The sequence below is a fragment of the Anas acuta genome, chromosome 13 (genome assembly GCF_963932015.1).
Source record: "Anas acuta chromosome 13, bAnaAcu1.1, whole genome shotgun sequence".
In the NCBI taxonomy this organism is placed as follows: Eukaryota; Metazoa; Chordata; class Aves; order Anseriformes; family Anatidae; genus Anas; species Anas acuta.
The window spans coordinates 19,716,228-19,740,318 of record NC_088991.1 but is presented as its reverse complement, the minus strand read 5'-3'; the positions used below and the strand labels follow the sequence as shown (position 1 = coordinate 19,740,318).

Genomic DNA, 24,091 nt, shown 5'->3' with positions numbered 1-24,091 from the left:
GTGCCTATGGAACGCTGTAAAGGGATCAAAAGTGACCCCAAGCAGCATGCATATGGATGTTTCACTGCACAGCCTATTAAAATGTTCCCAATTTAAAATACCTCTGCCCAGACAAGTCCAGATGCTTCCATGCTGTCAGCACAAACGTGACAAAACGGGGACCGGTTTGGGATCAGCGCATCCCCAGCTCGGCTGGGTCGAGCCAGGCACCGGCGCTGCGCCGTGAGCATCTCCGCAGCACAGCACATGCTAATGAGCTCCATTATTTAATAATAAACAGCAACATTTAATTAGCGCAACCATTACTATGCATAAAGGGCTTTAATTACACGGCAGGCTGGTGGAAATACGCCAGTTTGGGGTGAGGTTGATCGGCAGGCCCCACTCCATCAGTGCACCAAAATGGGCTGCTGCCTTCGGTGCCTCCTCTTGCTGCTCTGTTACATGCTGAAATTGTGTTTTCTTGTGTTTTCTTGGGGATTTTTGGGTGGAAGGGGACATTCCCTGTCTCGATTGCCTCCACGGAGGGCTGGTGCTGGATGGGAAGGGGTCCTGTCAGAGCCTGGAGCAGAGCTTGCTGCTCCTGCCCCCCTGCAGGTCCCCAGCTGGAAAAGCAGTGAAGTGGTCAAACTCGAGTGAAACCACTCCTTTTATTTTAGCCTTTCCTAAATGAAAATCAGCCATTTAAAGAAAAAAAAAAAAAAAAAAGAAAAACAAACAAACAAACAAAAACCAACCAATGCCATTCCCCCTTTTAGCAACAGCCTACACGAGTTACCAGATTTGGAGGAAAATGCTTGAAAGAAACTGAACTTTTTGAACTTTCTGTTATAGGCCAGGGACACACCAAGACATAGAAATGTTCTTGGAGGGAGAGAACCAGCTCCTGCCCAGGCACCTTGTGGTGCTGGCATCTGGAAGAGCGGGCTACAGTGAGAAAATCATGAACTGTGGCCAAGGTGCTGGGTCCACGCCTGGTTTCTCTCCGTGTGCTGGGCACACTGAAGCCGTGGGTTTGGGAAGGGATATGAAGTATTGCTGGGAGTGAACATCGGGCAGCCGTGGTGGCAGAGGAGCAGGAATGGCTCCAAAAGGGAACCTGCCCCTTCCCCACTTGCGAAGCTGTTGCCACTCGAGCTCCAAGAACATTAAAATAAATTATAAACGTCTGGTGGTAAAACAAATCCCCATTTTGCAAGTTTGAAAACTTGGGTTTCTTGTAGGACATATTTTCTTCCTGGAAATGTACGCTTCTGCTTGTATTCATCAGAAATGTTTTCGGCTTAATTTGACGTTATTCTATTGGTGCTTGCTGGGCTCGAAGCACTGCACTCTCTCCCCTGCTTGCATCTGCCGTGCGAACAAAAAGAGGAGATTCTGCACCTGTCACTGCCTCGCAAGCAGCTGAAGCGAAATTGGATTCAACAGTCGCTAAACAAAGTGCGAGCAATGAGTCAGTATGGAAATCAGACTTATTTCTTTTTAACTCCATTATGTGGCAGCACAAGAGAGCGGGCACGCTTCCTTGTGCGGCGCTGTACGCACGGGGTGCCCATTTCAACATCTTCCTCCAGCGCTTTTTCACCAGCTCCGAGACAAAAGGGAACAATCCCGCAGCTCTCTCTTGCGCAGGAGATTGATGCACATCTGCTGTGCTCGCGATTTGCATGTTTTAAACTTTAAGTAGGCACGGTTAAGACAGAGGAAAATGGGGCAAAAACAGAGGAAACAGCTCAAGGCCCCGTCTGCGGCCAACTTGCACTTGAGTTTCGCCAGCTCCCACCCCACGTCTCTGTCCTCAAAGATCTCTGTGCTCTGCCCACGGTTGGAGTGGACCCAATCCTAAATGATTGTAAGAGAAAACAAAGCAGGGCACAGTTAGGGAGGATGGGAAGAAGAAGAGGGGAGGTAAGGGGCACCCACACGGGGCAGGAGCAGAACCGAGGGGATCCCAGCTGCCCTGCAGATGCTGCGACAAGAACTGGGGAAACTTTAGTGCAAACAAGAAGCCTCTTGTGTCTGAAATCACAAAACACTCCTAATACCTAATATCTTTAAGAATCAGAGAGCATTTATGTAGCAGACTTACTAATAGCTGCTGTCCGCTCTAACAAATCTATTTTCTTCCTTCACTCAGAGTCGTGCGTTCAGGAACTTTCATCAGAAGTTTGGTTTTCGAGTCTTTTATCTCTTCCCGTCTTAAACAAAATCCATTTTGTTACAGTGAATAAACCTAATACATTCCCAACTGCAGTAAACACAGCAATTTTTTTTTATTTTTTTTTTCTTTTTGACTGCATAATATAGCTATTTAAAAAGTGTTAATTGCTTCTTTTGGAAAAAATGCCTGCATGTTCCCGTTTCAGCACAAAACAAGCAGCTTATGTGCTGCGCTATCAAGCCTGTTTATCTTCCCTGCTCCTCCATTCTTGATATTCTTCACCCCGGTTATTCCGTCTGCCAGGCTCTGCATGAAAGATGGGGCGAATGATGTTGAAAGTAGCCCCTTTGAGGTTGAGCTGAGCGTGAAATAGCAAGGAAAAAAGTCATCTTGGTGCCCAGTTACTCCATCCTGGTGTGGAAAGTCATGGGACACCGCTCAATTTGCTGCTCTTGCTGTTGGAGACCAGCCGCAGGTCACCCTCACCCCTAACTTCTTGTCCCTTTTGCACCACGCCAGCTTTAAATGCAGAAATATCCAACGTTTGAAGCTCCCTGTTTGGAAGCAAAAGGGCAGGGAAGGGTGAAGGACCCGGCTCTGCTGAGCCCCACACCTTGCCCACCAAGCACAGGAATCCTTACAAATTATGAAAATATGTATTCATACCTAAGGCTCCTTCAAGAAAACAATAAAAAAAGAGCTTGCTTTGCATGCTGAGATCAACACACAAAAGGAAGGGAAATGTTCAATGCAGCAGAAAATGAGTCAAGTAAAATGCTCCTGCATGGACTTTGCAGCAGGTGATGGCTGCGTTGCACTGGGGAGCTCAGCAAGCACGCAGCAACGGCTCTGGGGAAAAAAATAAAATAAAATAAATATAATATTAAATAAAATTAAAATAAAAGTTCAGAGGAGCCCAAAATCCATCTTCCCATCAGCACAAAGAGAGATTTAAGTATTTTCCTGGAGCCCTGTGGCAGCAGAGCACAAAACCACAGCACGACGACTGATGGGGCATTCATGCCCAGCAGGAAGAAGCCACGCTGAAACCAGCAAGGAAATTTGCTTAAAAACTCCTTGGGCAGTTTCTATCCTTCTCTCTTCAGCAGCAGAGGGAAAACAGAGCAGTCCAGTATCACAGAGTATTGGATTTTTCTCACGGTGCACAGGAATTAACACATTGTGGCTTGAAGCATATAAACAGGTGATGAAATCAGGAGTAAAACAGCGAGATGCTCCAGGGGGCTCCTCCCTGGGCAGCCCAGGCCCCCCTCAGACCCTGCTGGCACCAGAAGCCCAGCAGAGACAGCCCACGGCCACCCCACTGGGGGTCTTCATCCCACCCCCCTCGAGCTCTGCCGTGTCCCCATCACCTCCCAGCTTCCCCTTTCCTAGCCCCAAGGCCTCAGCGAGCCAATTTTCCAGAAATTGTCCAAGTGTATCCACTTATACAGGTGTCCTTGTTCATAAGTGTAGAATTATCCAGCTAAACCACCAAGTGCTTTCATGTTGAAAGCCGATTGTTTGTTTTTTTTTTTTTGTCTTTTTAATTCCAAACCCCTTAGTAAGCACTGCAAAACCAGAGGAAGAGTTTATCTTTTTTATTAAGACAATCCCACAGCTGGAAAATGAAACATCCTAGATTACATAAGTGACTTCAAAAAAACTCTAGAAAAAAATCTTTACAAATTTACATTTGTACAATACAAAAACTAACAGCTCATTGCATATAAATATTACATTTGGTCTGCCAACGAGTGGCATCAAAATCCCTGAAGTATTCATTTAAAGGGACCTGAGATAGCGGATGTGAAGATATGGGCATAAATATCACCTGAAAAAAAAAAATAAAAATCAATAAAGTACATAATTCTAATAGCTTTGTGCATTTTTGGAGTATTTTAAATCATCCAGAGCATGAACTGTAGAGCCTAAATCACGTGAATATCGCTGCTCCAACACCAAGTGCTATTTCTAAGTGACGTCTGCTCTAAGGACTCGGGGAGGAATGAAGAGCTCTATGTCGGTATCGCTACGGAGGAGAACACAAAACCAGCCCGGGGGCTCGGGGTGGATTTGAGCAGCCCCCGCTCTCAGGAGGCCGTCTGAAGAAGAGGGTCGGCGCCTTTGGGTTTCCCAGCGGGGCGAGGAAGCCCGAGCCCCCCGGCCGCCAGACCCCGCAGCCGGCAGGGTGGCCAGGTCCAAAAGCACACCAAGAAGCCAACCTGCTCTTGGTTGCCCACGAGTTGAACCACTTGCCGGCCAGCCACAGGCTGGAAATTGGCTAACACGTGGCCGCCGTTCTTAGCCAGGAGCGTTAACTCGCAAGCGCAGCTTCGTTTGACTTGAAATTCTCACAAAGCCTGGTCAGGTACCCACATCCACGCACGTAAATGTATTTAAGCACCATTTTTATAACACTAGAGTTAAGGCTGTGACAGCAATTCCACCGGAACGTTTTCAGGGATTCAGAGCACAGTTGTGTACGCTTGCTGTGGGCTGAACATGACACAGTAAAAATGTACAAGCTTCCAACAGGTCTTTGCATTTCTAATACTAAAAAAGACAACTTTCAGACTAAGTTTTGCAGGCTGTTACTTACTGTACATAAAGGAGTTTTTTTTGTCTTTTTTTTTTTTTCAAATGTGTAAACCTCTGATATACTAATATTGAAAATTATCTATCGCACATGCGCAGTAATTTTCTATAATACATACTTGTAAGAACACAATGACAGCTCCCTACGATACTAAATAGAGATTTAGCCTTGGATTGTTAACTGCTCCTTCAGTCTATCGTGTAAATAATTAGCTTTTTATAAAACTTTGCACGATGATTTAAAAAATAAAAAATAAATCAAGAAATGTAAACGCACAAACACATTCCTAAAACACCGAACGGATGACACAGACCAGCGGTAGCAGGACGCCCCAGTCAGGGCTGACAAGACATCCCTACGCCTGCAGCAATTTGGTTTTCCCTGTCCTTGACCACCCAGGTTAAAGACGGAACAGCAATCTTGGGTCCTTATCAGGAATTAGAGATTTAAACTTATTTTCTCGGGTTAGTACTGTGTGATTTTGAAGTTGTCAGAGACACTCAGAGCCATCCAGGAGCAGTACCTTACATGCCTGCCAAGGTTATCTTGCTTTCTGAGGTCAGCAGAGCCTCCAACACTGACAAAAGCAACACATTTTAGTTTCTTTTTCCATATTTTATAAATTACTCCAAAACAATTTTTACTACGCGCCCAATGTCGGCTCTTTTCAGTGCTCTGAACCCGGCAGCCCGCATGCAGAAGCACCTGAGATGTGCATTTACGAACACGGTCAGGGAGAATTAAAGTACGCAAAGGACACAAGATTATTTTAGGCAACCAAAAATCATTCCCAAAGTTATTATTTGTTAATGATTCTGTTTAGCTCGTTCACCTGCAGGGGGGAGTTGATGGGGGTGGCCTCTGCTTACGCCTATGCCAGCTCCTGTAACTAGGAGGAGCAACCCAAGATTTTCGATGCTACATTGAGCAAGCCCACCAGGCTCTCTCTTTATCCAACTTGTGATCTGCAGTTAAGGAATGAAGTTTGAAAGCAAAGAAGGCGTTCCTACTTGGGATGAGATAGAAAAGCTAGGAAAAGAGGACAGCTTCCGAAGCGCTGGGGACGTGGAGAACCTGGGGAAGCTGCCCCTGAGGCCACCACTGCCCTGGGGAGCTTCCAAGAGTGGCACGGGTGGGCTACCAAAAAGGAGAGATGAGAGAGAAGAGGAATGTGGCACTGGGAGGGCGGAGCACACACACACAACAGCTACAACACGGCTTGAAGGAAACAAGGACAAAAGGAGCGATAAAACGGCACAGCCCCAGCTCCAGCACCAACAGAGAAGCTCCATGGGCACTTCCAACAGAGATACCCTGCAAGGCAGGAAGCCCACAATTTCACAGATTTGACATTAAATTCATACAGGAAGGGGGAAAAAAAAAAAAAAGTAGTAATTCAGTAGACACAGCATGGTGGGCACAGTGCCCCATCGGGACGAGGGGCAGCCGAGAAGCTAAGACCAAGGTAAGGCAGACATACACAAAGTGGCAAGTCACGGGACAGTTCAGCTCCTTGACAAACAACAGGCAACGAATTAAGCCTTACACCCTAAGAGTCCGGCTGAAACAACGTTCATCAGGGTGTCAGAAAACACCCAGAGCCTCACAGGTAACCTGCGGGGCGGGAACGGGAGGCTGGAGACGAGGGGCACCAACAGGCGAACAGGAAAACAAAGCATGACAGAAAGCTAAAGGCGGGCCGAGTGGGGGCTGAAACGATGCCATGGCACAGTGGAACCGCAAAACGAGCTTGGTCAGGGATGCCCTGGTCCAGGAGAAATGGGAGTGCTACAGAGAGAGCAGAGCTGTGGGCAGGAGAGGCGGCGGCCTTGAACGTGTGTGGGGCACTGCGGCCTGCCGGCGCCTCAGCGAGGGCACGAGCACGCGGCTTTGGGGTCAGGGACCCTGTCAGTGCCCGGCTTACATCGAATTACTGCTCCTGATGCCCCTGCTGGGCTGGGATCAGGCTTTCTGCAACCGTAAGCAGCTCCTAGTAGGATTTGGGGTTTGAGAGAAAGCGCCCCAATTCCTACAGTTACCGTTCTGCCGCGGAACGAGGCCACGAGAAACCAACTGCCCAACTCAGGGGAAGAACCCAGATACCAAACCAAGCGAAAAGAACGTAGCTAAAACCAAGTTATTGTTTCATGCTTATAAAAAGGTTCTCATGCACCAAAAAAAAAATAAAAAAATACACATTTTCTTTTACAATAAGCAATAGTTCTGTTGTTCTAGCACACCCTGCTGTCTAGCTCGTAATCATGTAACACGTATGATTAATACTTACGCCACAGTAAAGTGATGCTTCACTGTTATCTTCACAGTACTTCATTACATAGAAAAGATACATTTGAGAACATATTTAATATTATTCTAATTGTTGCTAAAATACACAACTTATAAAAGGATTTCTCTGGAATCCACGTGTTTACCTCCCCCCGACCTTTACACAAAATAAATAAGGAAGTGGATCTTCGGCCAGTCAGAAATATAAGAAAAGCATTTCTTTTGCATTTCAAGCTTTTCAGGCTTTAGAACAGAAACCATAGTGTTTACGTTAGCTCAACAGGACTGATCTAAAATGGGTATGATTCTGACTATGAGCTGATGCATACATGCTATTCCTGGTTACCGTATGTAGGAGGACCAATCAAAGAAATAACACTTTTTTTTTTATAAATATATATGTATGTATATATATATATTATATATATATGAGAGAGAGATGATAGGACGGGTGTTTATATTTTAAAGCCCAATACAGAACTAGGAGAGCCTCTGCACTATATTCCCATCAAAACACAACTGAATTAAGTCCAGAAATGGATTATGGCTGATTCAAAACAGTTATTAAAAAAGTGTGATTTTTCTACTGTACCATAAACTCATATTAATGCTCTGAGCAATTTAGGATATACTCTCCTCCATCACAAAACTAAACCTTTGCATTTTTTTCAAGTCATTTTGCATCTAAGTAGAATTTTTGGAAAGCGAGATAAAATAGCTAGTGCTTAATATAGAAAGTCAAAAATTAAATTCCTTCTGCATCTGAGAATATACATGGGTCACTCTTTGCTGCCTGAGGTTTTCCAGAATTATTGACCAAGCCGTGCACAGATGAACTTAAGGATACTGGATGAAAATTTTTTAAAGAAAGAAATCTTGAAAAACTCCACTAAAAATTTCTAACCTCTTTTTTTTTTTTTTTCATTTGTTCTCTCTGTAAACCAATGTACTCTCTTAACCAAGCTGGAACTGTCAGATTCTTTTCAGCAACAGGAGACAACTGAAGTCCCACATATATTTCAACCAGACCCTACTCAGCAAAGAGGCTGCCCAGCTCCAGCTCACCCCACGACAAACCCCCTGGTCCTGCTCACTGACACTGCTGCCTTTCACTGGGGAAAGACACTACCAACTTCCCTCGCGTTGTCACAAACTGTACTATTCCTACCCAAATGAGTTCTGTTTTCAAGTTTGCAGTTTTCAGTATAACAAGTACAGTGCAACACGAATTCTCTTCTGGAAGCTTGAGACACAAGAGTCTGTCTGGAGGACGAGAACAGAAAGCTACCAGGACTGCTAGCCACCAGAGCTCAGTTCAGCTTCCCCCTCAGCTCCAGGGGACAAATTAAAACCACCACAGATTTGCACGGAGTTAAGTCGCAGCAAAACTGCGTGGGAGCCAGTTGGCCTACCTGCACAAACTACCACCTGCTGAAAACATCATGCTTCTGAAAACCGATCGTTACTTGGATTTGTTTTCATCGTGTCGATATAATGGAGATATAGTTACTGTACAACTCAGCGAGCAATTCCATCCCTCTGCGCTCCTGCTTGCCTCTTCTTCAACACATACTGACTAATAGCATCTATTTTCTTTTAAGTTTCCAGTAGTTGTAAATAGAGGTAGCCAAGCTACTATTAAAAATCACGTTATGCTTTGAAGAGGAGGAACCTTTCAAATGTTGAAGTTACCCCTTAGCTGCACAATCTCTATTAATACTATAAAAATATGAGAGGACAAAAAGAAAATAGATGCAAGTAACTTTTGCATTTGGCACCTTTTGTCTAGATATTCATACTTCTCAAGTATTCTCTTTTTAATAAAGTTAATGCACACATAGGACACACCACATCAAAGGTTTGCTACATATTTACAAGGCACCAACCCTTTGTCACTTTTTACACGAATAAAGAACCGATAGAAAGCACATCAGGACCCCCGTAACTGTAGTATAGACATACTTCAGTTCAGCACAATTCATGACTGTTTGGCCTGGGAAGATTAAAATAATCCAGATCCTTCTTACAATATAGAAACTGTAAACATTTTATAGCTGCCTTTAGGATTGGTGTATTGTGCAAAAGTTATAATTATTACTGTGTATAAGGATTTATGGCAGAAACCACATAAAAACTCTGTAAGAAGGTGCTATTTCTATAATACAAAAACAAAACAAGGGAGAGAAGTCATAATCATGATTTAAAATATCATGTTCTTATTGAGAAGCTGGAAGCCTCTTTAATGCGATGAACTCGTAGTGTGTGGGGAAGAATTTCTGCAATTTAAGGCCTAATGAATAAGGCTTCTTTTGACCAATGAAGTGTGGCGATCTGAAGTTTGAAAACAAACGCAAATTGACATAATGGAAAAGCACCACTGTGAGACATGAGTGGAGTCCCCGCACAACTTGCTTGGTAGATTTTCTGGTAAAATCCCTGCAGTAGAAGGCCATTGAAGTTCTTTTAAAATTGTTCCAAAGTTTTTCATCTGTCAATAATTCCATCCCATGAGATGGCTGACCCTGGCTTTTTCTGTCATTTTCCGCACCCTGCCTGACCTGGAAGTACCAAGGTTCAAAGGATCCTCGGTGTGCACAAAATTGTCATTATCAGAATCGTCGTTATACAGGACAGTCCTCCTGCCCTCGTTCCTTGTTTTGATTCGAGGCGGCCTACTGAATCGGCCTCCAAAGACGTTCTCACCAAATTGTCCTCCAAACAGATTCTCAAATTCATCATCTGTAATTCGGGCACGTTTCGCTCTGGTGGCTCCTCGCGAGGCTCCTCTGCCTCCCCGGCCTCTTCTTCCTCCCCTGCCACCACCTCTTCCTCTGCCACAACCTCGTCCACCTCTTCCACCTCTTCCCCCTCTACTCCATCTGCCCCACCTCCCCCACCTACCCCTCCTCCCTGTCCCTCTGCCCTGCCAATTCCTCTTCCCACTGGTGACTTTTCTTTTGATTTTTCTCTTGGGTTTTTTGGATTGCACAACTTTGCTGTAGTCATGGTCTCCATCAATGTAATCCTGATCTGTTCTAGATGTTGATTCAGAGTCTGAATCAGAGCCACTTCTGCTTTCAGAACTTGAACTGGATGCTGATTCCCCACTTTCTGATGAAGATAAACCAGACTTCTCCTTTAAGTCTCTTTTCTTCTTTTCCTCTTCCTCTGCCTCCTCCAGATGCTCATCTTCTGATGCACTTACTAGCTTCCTCTTGACTCCTGTCCGAGGTTCTCTGCCATCACCATTTGTAAGTGGTCCATCAGGAGAATGATCTAAGCAAACACAAAACAATCCCGTTACCATCATCGTGTCTGAACCAAACTGGGCCACAAAAAGTGGGATTCGCCTCACGCCTTTGTGATGTGCCCTGGGGATGATCCAACTCTAAGCTAGTCACCAAAGGCAGCCTTTATATTCTGTGGAGGGAAACGGGTACTCTAAGACGAAAATTTATCAGAACAGAAGTAAACACTGTTCATCTTATCCTGAAGCAGACTGCTTGACTCTCTTGACTAATAATCCAATGCAAATCCATTCAAAACCAGGAGACCAGAGTGATTTGCTCAGACACAAACATCTAACGTTTAGTCACACAAATCCTAGCAAGCGTGTCAAGACAGAAACACCTCCAAAATCTACTTCAAACCTAAAAATGTACATTAAAACAACACTCCGCAAGTAGTGCTTATTTCCTAACAAACATGCATTGTCAAAAGGCCAGGGAATTTCTGTGGAATCTGTGGCAAACAGTTGCAGTGTGGTTTGGGGCTACAGCGTAACATTAGACCCTGGCAAGAAAAACATAAGCATCAGCCAGAAGCAGCACCTTCCATTTCTAGTGAAAGCAGTCATCCGAAGAACAGAATACTTATTTCCCACCTTGTTTCACTGGTGTCAGTTTACTTCTGATCGGTCTACTTTTCCCTGGATCGATGGTATTTCCACTTCGGTTCTGTGCATTTGAGCCCGAGGAAGACGGCTGACCTTCCAACTCTTCACCAGTGGCTGAACCCAAAGGTTCCTCTGTGGTATCTGAAACTTAAGATGGGACACCGCTAACTTGACGGAGTATCTTTTGTTCTCTAGTTGCACGTTTGAAATGTAAGGCGTTTTGGGGAGGTTTTGTATCACCTAAGTCAGTGGCCTGAAAGTCAGGAGGTGAGTTTCACCCAGCTGCCTCTCCAGTCATGAAGAGAGACTCATCCAGGATGTAATCCAAAGTAAACTTAACATATTTGTAGTTGCTGTATGACAGAAGCCCGTGTACGGGAAGTCCAGACTCTTGTCATTAGGTTAATTCTTAGCAAGGCCAGACCAAGTTTCCATATTTTCTGCACCTTACCAATAACTTATCAACAGATGGAGGGCCGTGTCCTGCTAACAGGAGTTATAGAACACATATTTACATGGTCTTGCTACTTGCAAAACCTACCCGTTGAACAAGCGTGTGTCTTATGACTATAGGATTTAAACTGAACATTAAATATGCACCAGCTTATTCATCACTCTGCACAAAGAAGTTGCTACAAAAGAAAGGATGCATATTAGAAAACTCCTCCTCACCATGAGATGAAACTGAAGAGCTAGTCCTAGTCAAAGGCAGTGAGGTATTCTGGTTGGTTTTAGGTTGAATCTTCATTTGCTTCTGTTTCCCTTTTGGACTGACGACACAAAGCATCCCAGAAAGATAAAATTGTTAGTTCCGAAGGACTCAAACACAAAAACATTTTCCCCTGCAGTGCCTCGTTTTTTTTTGTGGCAGACTTGTAATACAAATGATTTGTTTCCCCAGTGCCTGTATTGAAGTAGTAACACTAAAAACAGTGACAATATCATTCTGTTTGATAAAGGCATTTGAGTTTTCAAGAACAAGGTGTGTGAGGTCTTTTAACCTCACCTTATAAAACTGAACTACTCAGTTTACACAGATAATATATCATACAGAATTCAGAAAAGCATTACTCCACACTTTTTCAACTAAACAAAGGCAAAAGAAACTTACTTTCTCAATTTATCCAGAGGGAACACTTGTAATGATATAGCCTTTCACTTACCAGAATTAAGCCCAAACTACAAAGTGAGTTTTGATGGGATTTGAGCTCATAAATTTACCATCCAAAAGAGCAACTGTGTCAGGAAATGAGCAATACCATTAACTGACTGCTTATTCACAAAGGTCTGCCTACCACTGTCTTGACATATCTCAAATGACACTGATAGCACATTTGACTATCATTACGTTACCTAGATGCTCTGCTAGTTGATGGGGAACTGCTACTGCTTCTTAGCCGTTTTCGGTACCGTGGCCTTTTCCTCTTCTGACATTGCATTGCTGACTTGTACTCAGAGATGATATTTTTCATATGATTTTCAAATAAGGCAGATAGTCGAAGTGTCATGCTGTATATCTGGAATGAGAAAGCGTGGCCAGAATTATTAAAGCTTGGCTATCTGGAAGATCAGCAGAAAACCGTCACAAAGCTGCAGAGACTTAATCTTTGCAGTGCAAAAGAAAAATTAATGGTGACATTCAACTGCAGGGCTCTTTACAGATAACTTCCTTTCAAAACGCATCTGCATTCTTATGACAGAAAGTGTGTTTGGACAAAGATTTAATTATTTACAGTACAAAATATTTACAAGCTTAAAGGAAAATTAATATTTTGATTACTGAAATATACCTTCCATTTTTAATCTCCATATAGCACAGAGGCACTCCATAAGTTAAACTGAAGTACCAAGGGAAAGTACGAATGAACTCCACTGTCAACTCATCTTTGTTTTTTGCTATAATTCCCTAGCAATGAGTCCTTACACTCATCCCTACAGAGCTGCATGGAGACGCCAGTTGAAATGTCCTCATTCCCAAATTTAAGAAGCCAGCTGTCCTTAAGCCGTTTCCTCACCCTCTTCTGAGCCTCACCTCCGACTACCCTCATTCACAAATGCACTTACGGCGCTCTCTGTATTTTGGACTATTCTGTTCAAGATTTTACTTCAGATGTTTTATGCTTATGACAAACCAGTAGTTTAAACTCAGCATATATAAAGCAGAGCTTTTAATTCCTTCCTCATATCCACACCCTTCTGCTGCATCCAGTCTTACGGAAGTTGTGTAAACACCATCAAGATCTAGACGACATTATCACCACCTTAGACCTCTTCCCATTTCTTGGGGTCTTTCTGAATACAAAACCTTTTCGATAACAGTTTTCGTTCCATGCCTGCATCTTAATTCCTTTTCCCTGACCCTTACATTGCAGCAGTGACTCTCTAGCTTTGGTATGTGGTATCCTGTTCTTCTTGCCTCCACTTGGGATGTTGTTGCAAAGATGGTAAACAAGGCGAGAAACCCTCAGGATGCGGACAGGCATTTGGCAGTGGATGAACCCACTGTGGCAGAAGGCCCAGCTGTGTGCCCCAGCCCTCCCGCAAAGATCATCCCACTGAGGCTCTTCGCAGTATTTAAGCAAATGGATATTGACGGGCCACTCTATTAAAGCAATTTGCGAGTTGACTCATCAGCTGTTCAGTTATAAATACACAGGGAAGTTCCCAGGGAGCGCACAGCAGTAAATAACTCACTACCAAGTATACTTGGATGCCAAGCATACACTGATCTCAAATCACCTTTCTTCTTGCAGTCCTCTACCACCTTTCCCTCTGTTAAGTATGCCAAAGTTATTGGTCTTTATCTTCAGAGCTTACCCCAGCCCACCTTTTGTCCTTTAAACAACACCAGAACAGTTGAACTCACCTTTGATAACAGCAGTTTTGTGCTTTCTCTCACACCCACTCACACTTATCTGGAGCTCCCCTCTCCCAGAGCATCACCCTACTTCAAGTTTACTGCCATCACCCTGCTTTCATAGAGCACAGTAGCTATTATTCTGCTGGTGAGCAAGAAGTATTGCTCCTCAGCTCCTCAAGAGATGAAAAATGTCATGCTATCTCCCATTGCCTCCCACCTAGCACCATTTACACTTGCACTAAAAGCTCTCCCCACCACACTCTGCTCTTCCTGCTGATAGACAGTGGCTAGAATAAAACATTTTGCATCATCACGCTGGGTGCCACATATAACAACATGTAGGATTTAACACGTCTGTGAAATTTATGCTCTAAGTAAAGGCAGTGCAGCCTAATCCTAATTGGTATGTATTTTATTTATAATAGTTTATAAATGCTTCTATTTCTACATAAAAATTACAGGCAAATTTTTAAACATTCTTATCTATGCTAGATGGTGTCTTTTGGAGATGTGATTTTGTTACCACTAAAGCATCTGGTTTAATACGCAGGGCCATGTTCTTTATAAAGAAGAAATTAAAATGTATGACTTACTCGAGACTTTTTATTAGGAGTGTAAGCTTTAGAGTTGCAGAATATTAAGCGAATATCTTTGTAAAATTCCAACGGACTAGTGTAGTTTCCTGCTTCCAAGGTTTCTTTCACAGTGCTGAAATCCATAGGAGTGTCAACAATATCTCGATAATCCTGTAAGAGCATGCAAAAAAATAATAAAGACTGATGATAACAACACCTGAGGCTGATCATGAAAACATCTATGATATCATCCACAACAGCAGCTCTTAACTAATTATTTCCTCCTAGGACAGAGATTAGAGAGTTACTGTAGATAGTTCTCTGAAAACATCATTGCACTGAACATGGTCCCTTACAGCTCAGAAATGCCAAAGTTACAAACATGTCCAGCACAGAACTTCGGCAAAGGATGAACATTAGATTTTAAAATTGTGAATACCGAAGCTGTACTCACAGGATAGGAGAACAGATCAACCGGCTGTCTAAATGGCTCAGAGTCCTCTCTTTCATAAATCAAGTTTAACAACTGTTTGCATTGCTCTTTCCAAGCATCAGGACTTGCTTTCATGGGCTGTCTTTTTATTCTTCGCCTTACCTGCAAGGAAACAGATGGATTTTGTCATCTTTCAGAATATTCAGATTTTTCACTTTAAGTTCATATTAATTTACTAGTGTTCTGAGTTGAAGCAGATTTCCACAACTAAAAACAGAACTGCAATAAGGTTAAAACAGCTGAAGGCACAATGATATGCAGAATGCAAATTGCAGAAATATGCCTTTTTTTGGTAATATATAATCGTTCAAACCCACATGAAGTACACAGTATTTCAGATCCAGGCTAGCTATTTTTGTCAGTTTTCTCCCAGATTTGATGGCAAATTAGATTTGTTCTAGATATCTTTCAAATCAATCAACCAAAAAGATGCTTCAGCAATTAAATTTACCTGCACAGCAGCATCCTTAGTCTGCCACCACTTACCCATATACATGTACACAACTGAATTCACATGGTTGGAACTGCAGGCTATAGGCTATGACAAATTTAACATATTCCAGACCTAAATGAGTGTTTCAGTGCCCAGTCTCTCTGTCTCATAAGCTAAACCAACTAGAAATATTTACTCACTCGTCTTTTCCCAGAGGAAGTTCCTGGAGCATCTGAATCTACATCTACTTCTGCCACCTAAAGGAAAAGGTAATGATTACACATGCATGCTTGTATATACACACAGCAATGGAAACAGTCTTAAACAAACAAAACGAAAAACAACAGCAAGCACAATTATAAACTATTCAAATTAAAAGAATATTTCAAGCAAAACAGAATTTAGTTTCAAACTCAAGCTTACAGAACTTCAGGGGGAAAAAAGATAAGCTGCTCCATCTCTTTTCTAAGTTTGCTTCCACAGAAATTACATAGAAACATCTGAGAAATATTAATGGCTTATTTTCAGTCCTTGAGAATCAGCTAATTCCCAGTGGTGCACAGCTGTATACCTCTTCCTAAATGTTTGCTGAGTTTATTCAGACTTTGTGTAGTCTCTTACTTACATTAAGTGTAGATAATATTATTTTCAGAAACTGGATCCAGAAATGAAACAACTACTCCTTTGTACACAACTTGCTACTACTAATTAAAAATTAATTATTTTGAGGGGAGAATCGGTTGCTTAAGAGCTCCTACAGAGGAATCTCACAGTATTTTCTTATTTTAAAACAAAATTTCCTTAAATTTGGCTACACAAAGGATAACTTTTATAAGAGAACATAGAACAAGGAAACATAAATAGAAAATAAAAAAAAAAAAAAGAAAACAACTTATTTCTCATACAGTACATCAGAAAGAACAGGAAAGAAGATAAACACACTGGACCCCAACATGACGATGCCGTTCCTGTGCTGCCAAAATCCAGATATGAAGCCATACAGGCCTATTTCAGAGCCAGCAGCTACTCTGCCACTTAAACCATCTCAAACCATTTGCAGTACTTTGCAGTGCATTTAAGACTTCAGTAAAATGCAAAAACTACAATAACAATGCATCTCAGAAAGACAGCAAAAGATACCAGAAGCACAGTGACTGCCAAATGAAGCTTCCTACCAGTCCAGAAAAAAATTTCCAATGTTTTCAGCCAGCCTGACTTGGGCTAAAGTTTCCTCTTGATCCTAAATCTGGTGGTCAGCGTGCAGCACTTAAAAGTATCCAGGAACATCTAAGTACTCCTCCTTGACACCACGCATTATACTCAAGATTTTAAGTTTTAATACTAATCCAAGGTAACAGCACTAGTCACAAGCATGTAGGTATTCAACCAGCACCAGGTTTAACTTTAATATTTCAATACTGCAATAATGGAAAACATCAGAAGATTGGAGGAGCAAAGAAACCTCATAACTACATCTTACAGTAGTTCATATATTAGAAAACAACACTGAAAAAAAAAAACACCAAACACCTAAGCAATTTGGGTTATAGGAGATCACTGCTTTGCAACAGAAACTACACCACACTTCAAAGTCTTTACAAAGTATGTTTAAGGGGATTAAGAGTAAGGAGAGAGAATAAGTTACGGGAAGTGATATCTACCCTGTTTTTTACCTGTTACTTCACTCCACTGTACAACTAATGGGAAATGACAGAGAATTACGTAAGAAAATCAGGTCTGGTTCTTCCCTGACAACAGGAGAACCTGTCCTTCTAGTTCATCAGCCTGAGTAATAGCTCCAGCTCATATTCTCCCTACTTACTAATATTTCCTCACACAACAAAATATCACGTACTGAGAGAAGATTAAAAACAGGAAGCTCCAAGAATCATTTTTACTTACTGAAGGGAGTTTTTTGCCCTAGGTGAGCGGTCAAATGGCCTAAACAGGTTCATCTCAAAAATATAAAGCAACTACCCATAAAATAAAAACTCTGCAAAAATCTTCTCAAACTTCTTCCGGGTACTGAATTTAAAAATGCAACTTCTCATGGTCACACTTAATGGTCTTACCTCCTCCTCTTCATCAGTACTGCTCAGGTCCTCTGCTTTCACCTTATTATATATTTCTAATATATCCGTACAACTCTGATCCCTGCAGAGCAGTAACAAAAGTCAAAATACATAACCAAATTTCTCAGGGACTCAAGATGTCAGATCTGTGAAGTAAGAAAACCATGCCTACCCAATGAAGCGGAGTAAGACATCTGTTACGATTTTGGCTGCTTTGACTATAGGACTGTCTGGCTCGTTGAAAGTCCTGGCATTATGTTCAATGTAGCGTACCTCCCACATCAGTGCAGAGATTCTCCTAAAAAAAAAAACATAAAAGGATGGAGATGAAGGTGTATATTATTTGTCTTCTGAGTTTGAAAGTAAGAAAAGGAATTAGGTAACTCAAGTATGTGGAGAACAGGTTGCCAGGGACACAGGTAAGTGGTTTCTGTTCGCACACTGCTTACTACCCCAGTGTGCCAGGCTGAGATAGCTTTGTGGCAGAAAAAAGTCCCTCTTCAAATTGGCAATGAACAGAAAGAAGAGAAAAACCTACAAAAGACAACTGGTGGCTCTTAGGAAAAGATATTATTTATCCTCAAGTTAACTGGAAAAATGGAGACTTCCAGTTTACAGCACTACTTAGCTCACGTCTAACAGCTACAGTACAACCCAAGTATCTGGTTCAGAGGCAGCAGAGATACAAATCAAACACACTCTGCCTACAGTGCCATCCAGGGACTAAGACTCTGTATGTTAAACAAAAAAAACAAACAACCGAACCTCCAGATCCAGATATACCAGCTTTTGCCCTAATGATGTGCACAAAAGAAATTATTATATTGCAAGACTTGCTTTGTACAAAGCCAAATAGAATCTCACCTTACGCTCCTGGTTAACCAAAGAAATATGTTGCCTAAGTGGTATTACATCTTATTCAGCTAAGCGTTTTCCTCAAATAGACTACAGTAAATGTAGATTACAAACAAACAAAAATCAAACCGACCTATAAAACCTGTTTTCAAGTCTCCTCCTGATTGTGGTGAGGTCCGTTGGATAAGCAACTACAGTGCAATACATGGGATAGGCACTAAGGTCCACTGGAACAGCAAAGGGATTAGAAATGTCTGAAAGACAAAAGACCAGAATCATTCAGATGCCTCAGATGATACCAGAAGGAAAGTTATAATTACTTTTAATAGTTTCCGTCTTTCCTTTCTAAGAATTCAGTAAAAGCAATACAGATCTACAGCTGGATACGTCATTACCCAAAGGGTAGGATTGTACCTCTTGTACCGTCTGTTAATTAAACAAAAAATGTTTTTTTCAAGTGTAAGTATCACATCTGAGACTTCCATGCCAGCAGCCAACTGTATTGCTGAAAAGTAACATGGTTTATGGATGTAAAACAGGAATACTACAACAAGCAACATAAACTAAGTATACAGAAGTGTCCTATGCATAGGACAGAATTTAAATCATTCATGCTATTAAACAGCTATGTTCTGAAACTAGTTACAAGGTATTTGTTGGTAAGAATTTGTCAGTTGTTTTTTTGGCAGATTAATTCTGTTTTACTCATTTATATTTATATGCAAGCCACTCAGAATCACCATCAACTTGAAAGGAACAGGTGAAGCCCCAGAAGCAGGAAAGCACAACTGAAAAGGGCATCAGATGAAATTTAAAAGGCTCTTTTCAATTATTTAGTTGGGCAATTTTCAACAAACGCCCAATACTCCACCCTATCTACCCCTCCGTCATGTGCCACCATGCTGAAATTCTTAATACTTCCACTTTTTCTCTCCAAACATACCAAGGGAAAGAAGTTGCTCAATCCCCCGAATTACTCGTTCACATTCTTCATCTCTGGAATGGGCCCCCCATTCTCCTTCCTGGGGTTTGTAGAGAAGAGCTGTCAGCTCATCTGGAGTCACAGGGACTCCAGCACCAACCTCCTCTGGATAAGCAGCTAAATATGAAGAATTCAACAACAGTAAGTACTAGCAGTGATGCACAACTGTTTACGTATCGACATGAATTCAAAACACACTTACTTCCTTCTGGAATTGGCTCCATGTCCCATGGGCTCATCCTCTCTCTTTCGTTGTTGTCCCAGCTTTTAAAAATAAAAATAAAATCCATTGAAATACATAAATTCAAGCACTTACTTTTTCATTTGGCTGACTATAATGATACATTTTTTTCCTCTAAGGGTTTTAAAACAAAAAGGTCATGTCTATTAGAAAAAAGACATGTCACTAGCTAGTTTCAAACTCCTTATTTTTTCTCTTCTATCTTTTATGTGTTTACCGTACAGCTGTTTAGGCTAAAGGTGTTTTAGGAATAAGGTCATAAATAAATAAATAATGCCTTACTACATTTTTAAATAGAAAAAAGGACCCTGTTCTCGAGGTATGCTTTGGAGTTGTGTGTAAACACCTAGAAGACACAGAGTATGTCAACATGCCCAAAACATTGCAGCTATGTAAGTACTTACTGAACACTGTAGCACTGGAAGGAACTATCAGGATATTCCGCCTGGAAAGGCTGCTGACTCTCCACAGTTCCAAACCACCAAGCGTCATCTATTATACTGCGAAATCTATCCCCTGTAATGAAAAAGACTGCACTAAGCAAGATTTCTCATTTGACTTTTTCTGCCATAGGACTTGTAGCAAACATCAAATAAAAGTTTCCAATGTTTACTATGATAACATGTGTGGCACAGTGCTTTTACATCATGTTATGAATACAACGTACAGCATCTTACAAATATCATCACAAATCACAAATACACAATCTGACTGCAAAGTCAGACTGCAGCAGCATTAAAGGAGTATCAGAGAGTAATAAATGTAAGATCCTTATGTTAATTACAAAATAAAAATTATAATCTTCTAGAATTTTTAGCATGAAGTAAAACAATGGAGTATCATAAAATTCTTTTACATTAAGAAAATAAATGTTTGAAAGAGAATTGTATAACTAAATGTCAGGATTTGTTGTAAGAACCTCTTCCCCACTCCAATAAGTCTAAAATATATGCTGTCCACACAAACTCAAAAAAAAACACAACCACCACATTTCAACCTATTAAATAGTTGTAGAAATGTTGCAAAACATGTGAAACAGAAAAAAAGTCGTTACCTATTTGCCAGTTCCTTTCTTTGGCTTCATTATAAAACTGATGCAGCACAAGGAAGTCAATAACATCTGGCATATCGTGGTACCTTCATGAAACAGAAAAAAAATTTGCTTCTGTTACCCACAAGCATAGTTCCCCATGTACAATACAGACAGTCTCCAAACACAAAATTTCAAGCATTTTCTTTTCAGGCTTGGCATAATGATGAATTAACACCACCACCATGTCTAGAAAGAGAAAAAAGAAAACATCTTGAGGAACATCAGAATTTCAGTTACTCACTTTATGGAAAATGACTCTCCTGTCATTTTGCCTGTGATCGGATCTAGGAATGCAAGCTTCAAGCAACAGAGTGTAGGAGGCCCAACTTCGTATTTGATTCCTACAGTCTTTACAAATTCTTGTTCCTATGTATCGACAAACATGGAACAGTATTATTTTAACATGCTAACAATGGGAACATCCACGTTAAAGTACCAAGCCTATAAATAAAAAACATTTGTTTCTACTTTGCAGCCCAGGTAATTTCACCCATAAAATTTGTCTTTACCAAAAACTAACAACAAACCCATCTCCTTAAAAAGAAAAATGAAAATGGTACAAGATGCTTATTCCCTTGGTATGTTTGTGTACATGATACCCACAACCTATTTAACTTTTTAAGAAGATTCTGAGGAACACATCACTTTATGCTTTCCATCACACTAACAGCACCAAAGGTTATGCCTGAGTAATCCCAGAGCCTCTCACCCCCACATAGCAACATACAAGGGAAGTAAAAGGAAACTCTTCCTTTTAAAGTGGAAATTCAATAGCCTTGTACAATCACATCCTGTCAGCATGAGCAGGTGTTAAGATCTCTATCCTACATGAAATAACATTTCCTTTTCCTTTGAAAGGCATTCTGGGGATGCCTTTGAAGACTACAGCTGGAATCACTCAATATCTAGCACTAGTAACTGGGTATTTTTCCAGTAAAGCAATTGTTCTCATTAATAGAACCACTGGCATCTATGTATATGAATATTAGCACACATTTGCTCTATGCTTGATATGAAATCTGAGTAAAGCAGCACAAAATAGGGGAACACTGTGCTTTCAGCGTTATGGGACTCTGATTCAAACAGAACAACAGAACTTTGTAAACCTAACACGTGCCCAAACGATCTAGAATACTCTTATTTTGGAAAAACATGCTGTAAGATTATGTCTACAAAGACATTCAGCACTTTGAAGTATCCATTTAACTCACCCTGAGTTCCATTTTGTTCCATGGTTGTTTTTGCATGTTAATACTGTAAATTTTTGCTTTCCTTACTGCCCGTACATAAGCTTCATGGCCTTGCCTAAAGTATATGATCTTAAAAAAAAAATTATAAAAAATAAGTTTATTTTATTATTTTATTTTACTGATAGTCCTCTTCCCCCTACCACCCAAAAAAAATCCCAATTCAGCCTATCTTGAGCATGATTCACTGAAAGCATTGTTAGATTTAATTGTCCTAATAAATAATAATGATAATAATTTTAAAATCTCAGCAGCCTAGGTAGGAATTTAAATATTGCTACGGTCATTATTACCTCATCTCCCATTTGTGGGACAAAAGGTGAGCGGCGGGGTATAGTATCCAAGATCCACTGGGGGGCAAGCCATTCTTCACTGGGTTCACCTTCCATCGAAAGCAGCCCACTTGGTTTCTAAAATATATTACATTATATTGAGAGCACAAGCTGCTATTACTATGGCAGAGTATATAAATGACTGGTAAACAGCACAAACTAAAATAACTACATATAAGGGCAAAGCAAATGCTGGAATGTAAACTTTCCAACAACCTCAACTAAATCACAGGTGGTAAGAAATGTTCGTTATCAATATAGCAGAAAATCAAAAAGATCAAAAATAAAGAGATTATGTTTCTTCCCATAGAAATATTCTATGTGTCTTCTTTAACATTTATTAGGAAAAACACAAGAACTTCCAAAAAAAGGTGGGGGGGAATGACTTACGAAGTCAAAAAGACCCTCGAAAATTAAAAATGCCAACCTTTTTTCTAGGCTGCTTAAGTTTCCTTCGTTTTTGCTCCACTCCTTTTGTTCCCTTCATATTTTCATCTTCAGAACTACTACAGATTTTCCGAGCTGCCTGCCTGGTTTGTCTCTTTGGAGGTTGGAGATTAATTCCAGCATCTGCTGTCCAGTCTGAATATTCACTTGATGAATCACTGTAGATAATATAAAGTTGTAAGAAAAAAACAGCACTTCAGTTTTCACACAATGGAATGAAAGGTCCAATCCTTCAACCTGCTTTTCTGGTTATGTGAAACAGATGTCAGGACTAGGGCAAAATTTCATTCTCTTGTGAATTTAACTACCTAAGTGCTATGTAAGTTCTTTATTTCAGCAGGTTATTTTATCAATTGCAAATTCTTGGTAAAACTAGGATTATGGCTGACACCTTTTTAATACTAAATATCTCACCAACTCATAGACTGACTTTATAAGAACTGTCTTAACTGCACAGAATACATGAAAAATTAGAAAAGTACAATATTCTTAAAAATACATTTCTAACTTCTTTGTTATCCAAGTATTTCTAACTTCTTTAATAACCAACTAACACAAACAGTATTTCCATTAGCTTACATCCCTTCCATTTATAAAAGCATAGCATTAAGAAAAGAGACTGTAGAACTTGTACACAAATACATACTGACAACAGAAAACTTAAGACCTACCAAAAACATGAACAAAAAGTATGTATGAATTTCTATCAATATTTATATTAGATATGATTAATTGGCATCAATTTTTCAAGCAGTTATTAGGAAAAAAAAAGACATTTTCATAAAATAGTCATTCAAAATTATTCTTCATTTTGGAAAATAAAATAGAAATGCTTCAAGCAGGACTGGAAAAAGCGTCAGTCTTCAAAAAGTAGGACTTTTTCACACTGTATTTAAGTACTGTTACCAAAGCTTCCAAAATTACTTAATCGCTCAAGTACATAGAAGTATTTGTCTGTTGCTAAGACTCCAAATTTTGTTGGTTACGATTTTAAACTACTTACGTGTCCTAAGCAATTTGTTCAATCTGTCATAGGGTGTAACAGATTTGTATGTTTATGAGGCCAGTCATTAACACTTCTTCCTGAACTTGCTGGCATAGTATCACAATATAAAATGTCTTACTTAAATTATATAACCACCTAATACAACAAATAAAAGACTACTAACTCTACCTGGAACTGCTTTCACTTTGCCATGCTGCCACAGGATCATCCACAGATGCATCACTTGTGCCAACTGTCTCATCTTCCTGTATTAAAAACAAAAGATTTCATTTTGGGTCAAAGCTTAACACCTATCATTTCTATTTGCAACTAAGTTACATAGTTTGTCTCACTTGAGGAAAAAAGTTAAAAGTTAAACCAGTCCTTAAATACAAATAAGCTTTATAGCTATTCTGTATGTTCAATGCATTTACAAAATGACAAAGTTCAGTCTCTTTTTAATTTGCATGCTTCCTTAATGAGAACAAGTTGTATTTAATCTGGTATGCTTCAAGTTCTTCCCTTGACAATATCA

At 40.6% G+C, this 24,091-nt stretch overlaps 1 protein-coding gene across 1 annotated transcript in view; it reads right to left on the bottom strand.

Annotated features, from left to right (window-relative positions):
* Window positions 1-3,747: 3,747 nt before the first annotated feature.
* BRWD3 (bromodomain and WD repeat domain containing 3) overlaps window positions 3,748-24,091 on the bottom strand; it is a 53,263-nt gene continuing 32,919 nt past the window's right edge. Inside the window, 19 exon segments of the mRNA XM_068697571.1 lie at window positions 3,748-10,322; window positions 10,930-11,088; window positions 11,614-11,711; window positions 12,295-12,458; window positions 14,395-14,547; window positions 14,831-14,971; window positions 15,503-15,559; window positions 17,375-17,456; window positions 17,547-17,672; window positions 18,363-18,483; window positions 19,173-19,328; window positions 19,414-19,475; window positions 19,857-19,968; window positions 20,507-20,589; window positions 20,787-20,911; window positions 21,757-21,864; window positions 22,086-22,202; window positions 22,552-22,729; window positions 23,746-23,822. Of these exon segments, the coding sequence (XP_068553672.1) occupies window positions 9,538-10,322; window positions 10,930-11,088; window positions 11,614-11,711; window positions 12,295-12,458; window positions 14,395-14,547; window positions 14,831-14,971; window positions 15,503-15,559; window positions 17,375-17,456; window positions 17,547-17,672; window positions 18,363-18,483; window positions 19,173-19,328; window positions 19,414-19,475; window positions 19,857-19,968; window positions 20,507-20,589; window positions 20,787-20,911; window positions 21,757-21,864; window positions 22,086-22,202; window positions 22,552-22,729; window positions 23,746-23,822 (2,904 nt within the window). The 3' untranslated portion in view covers window positions 3,748-9,537.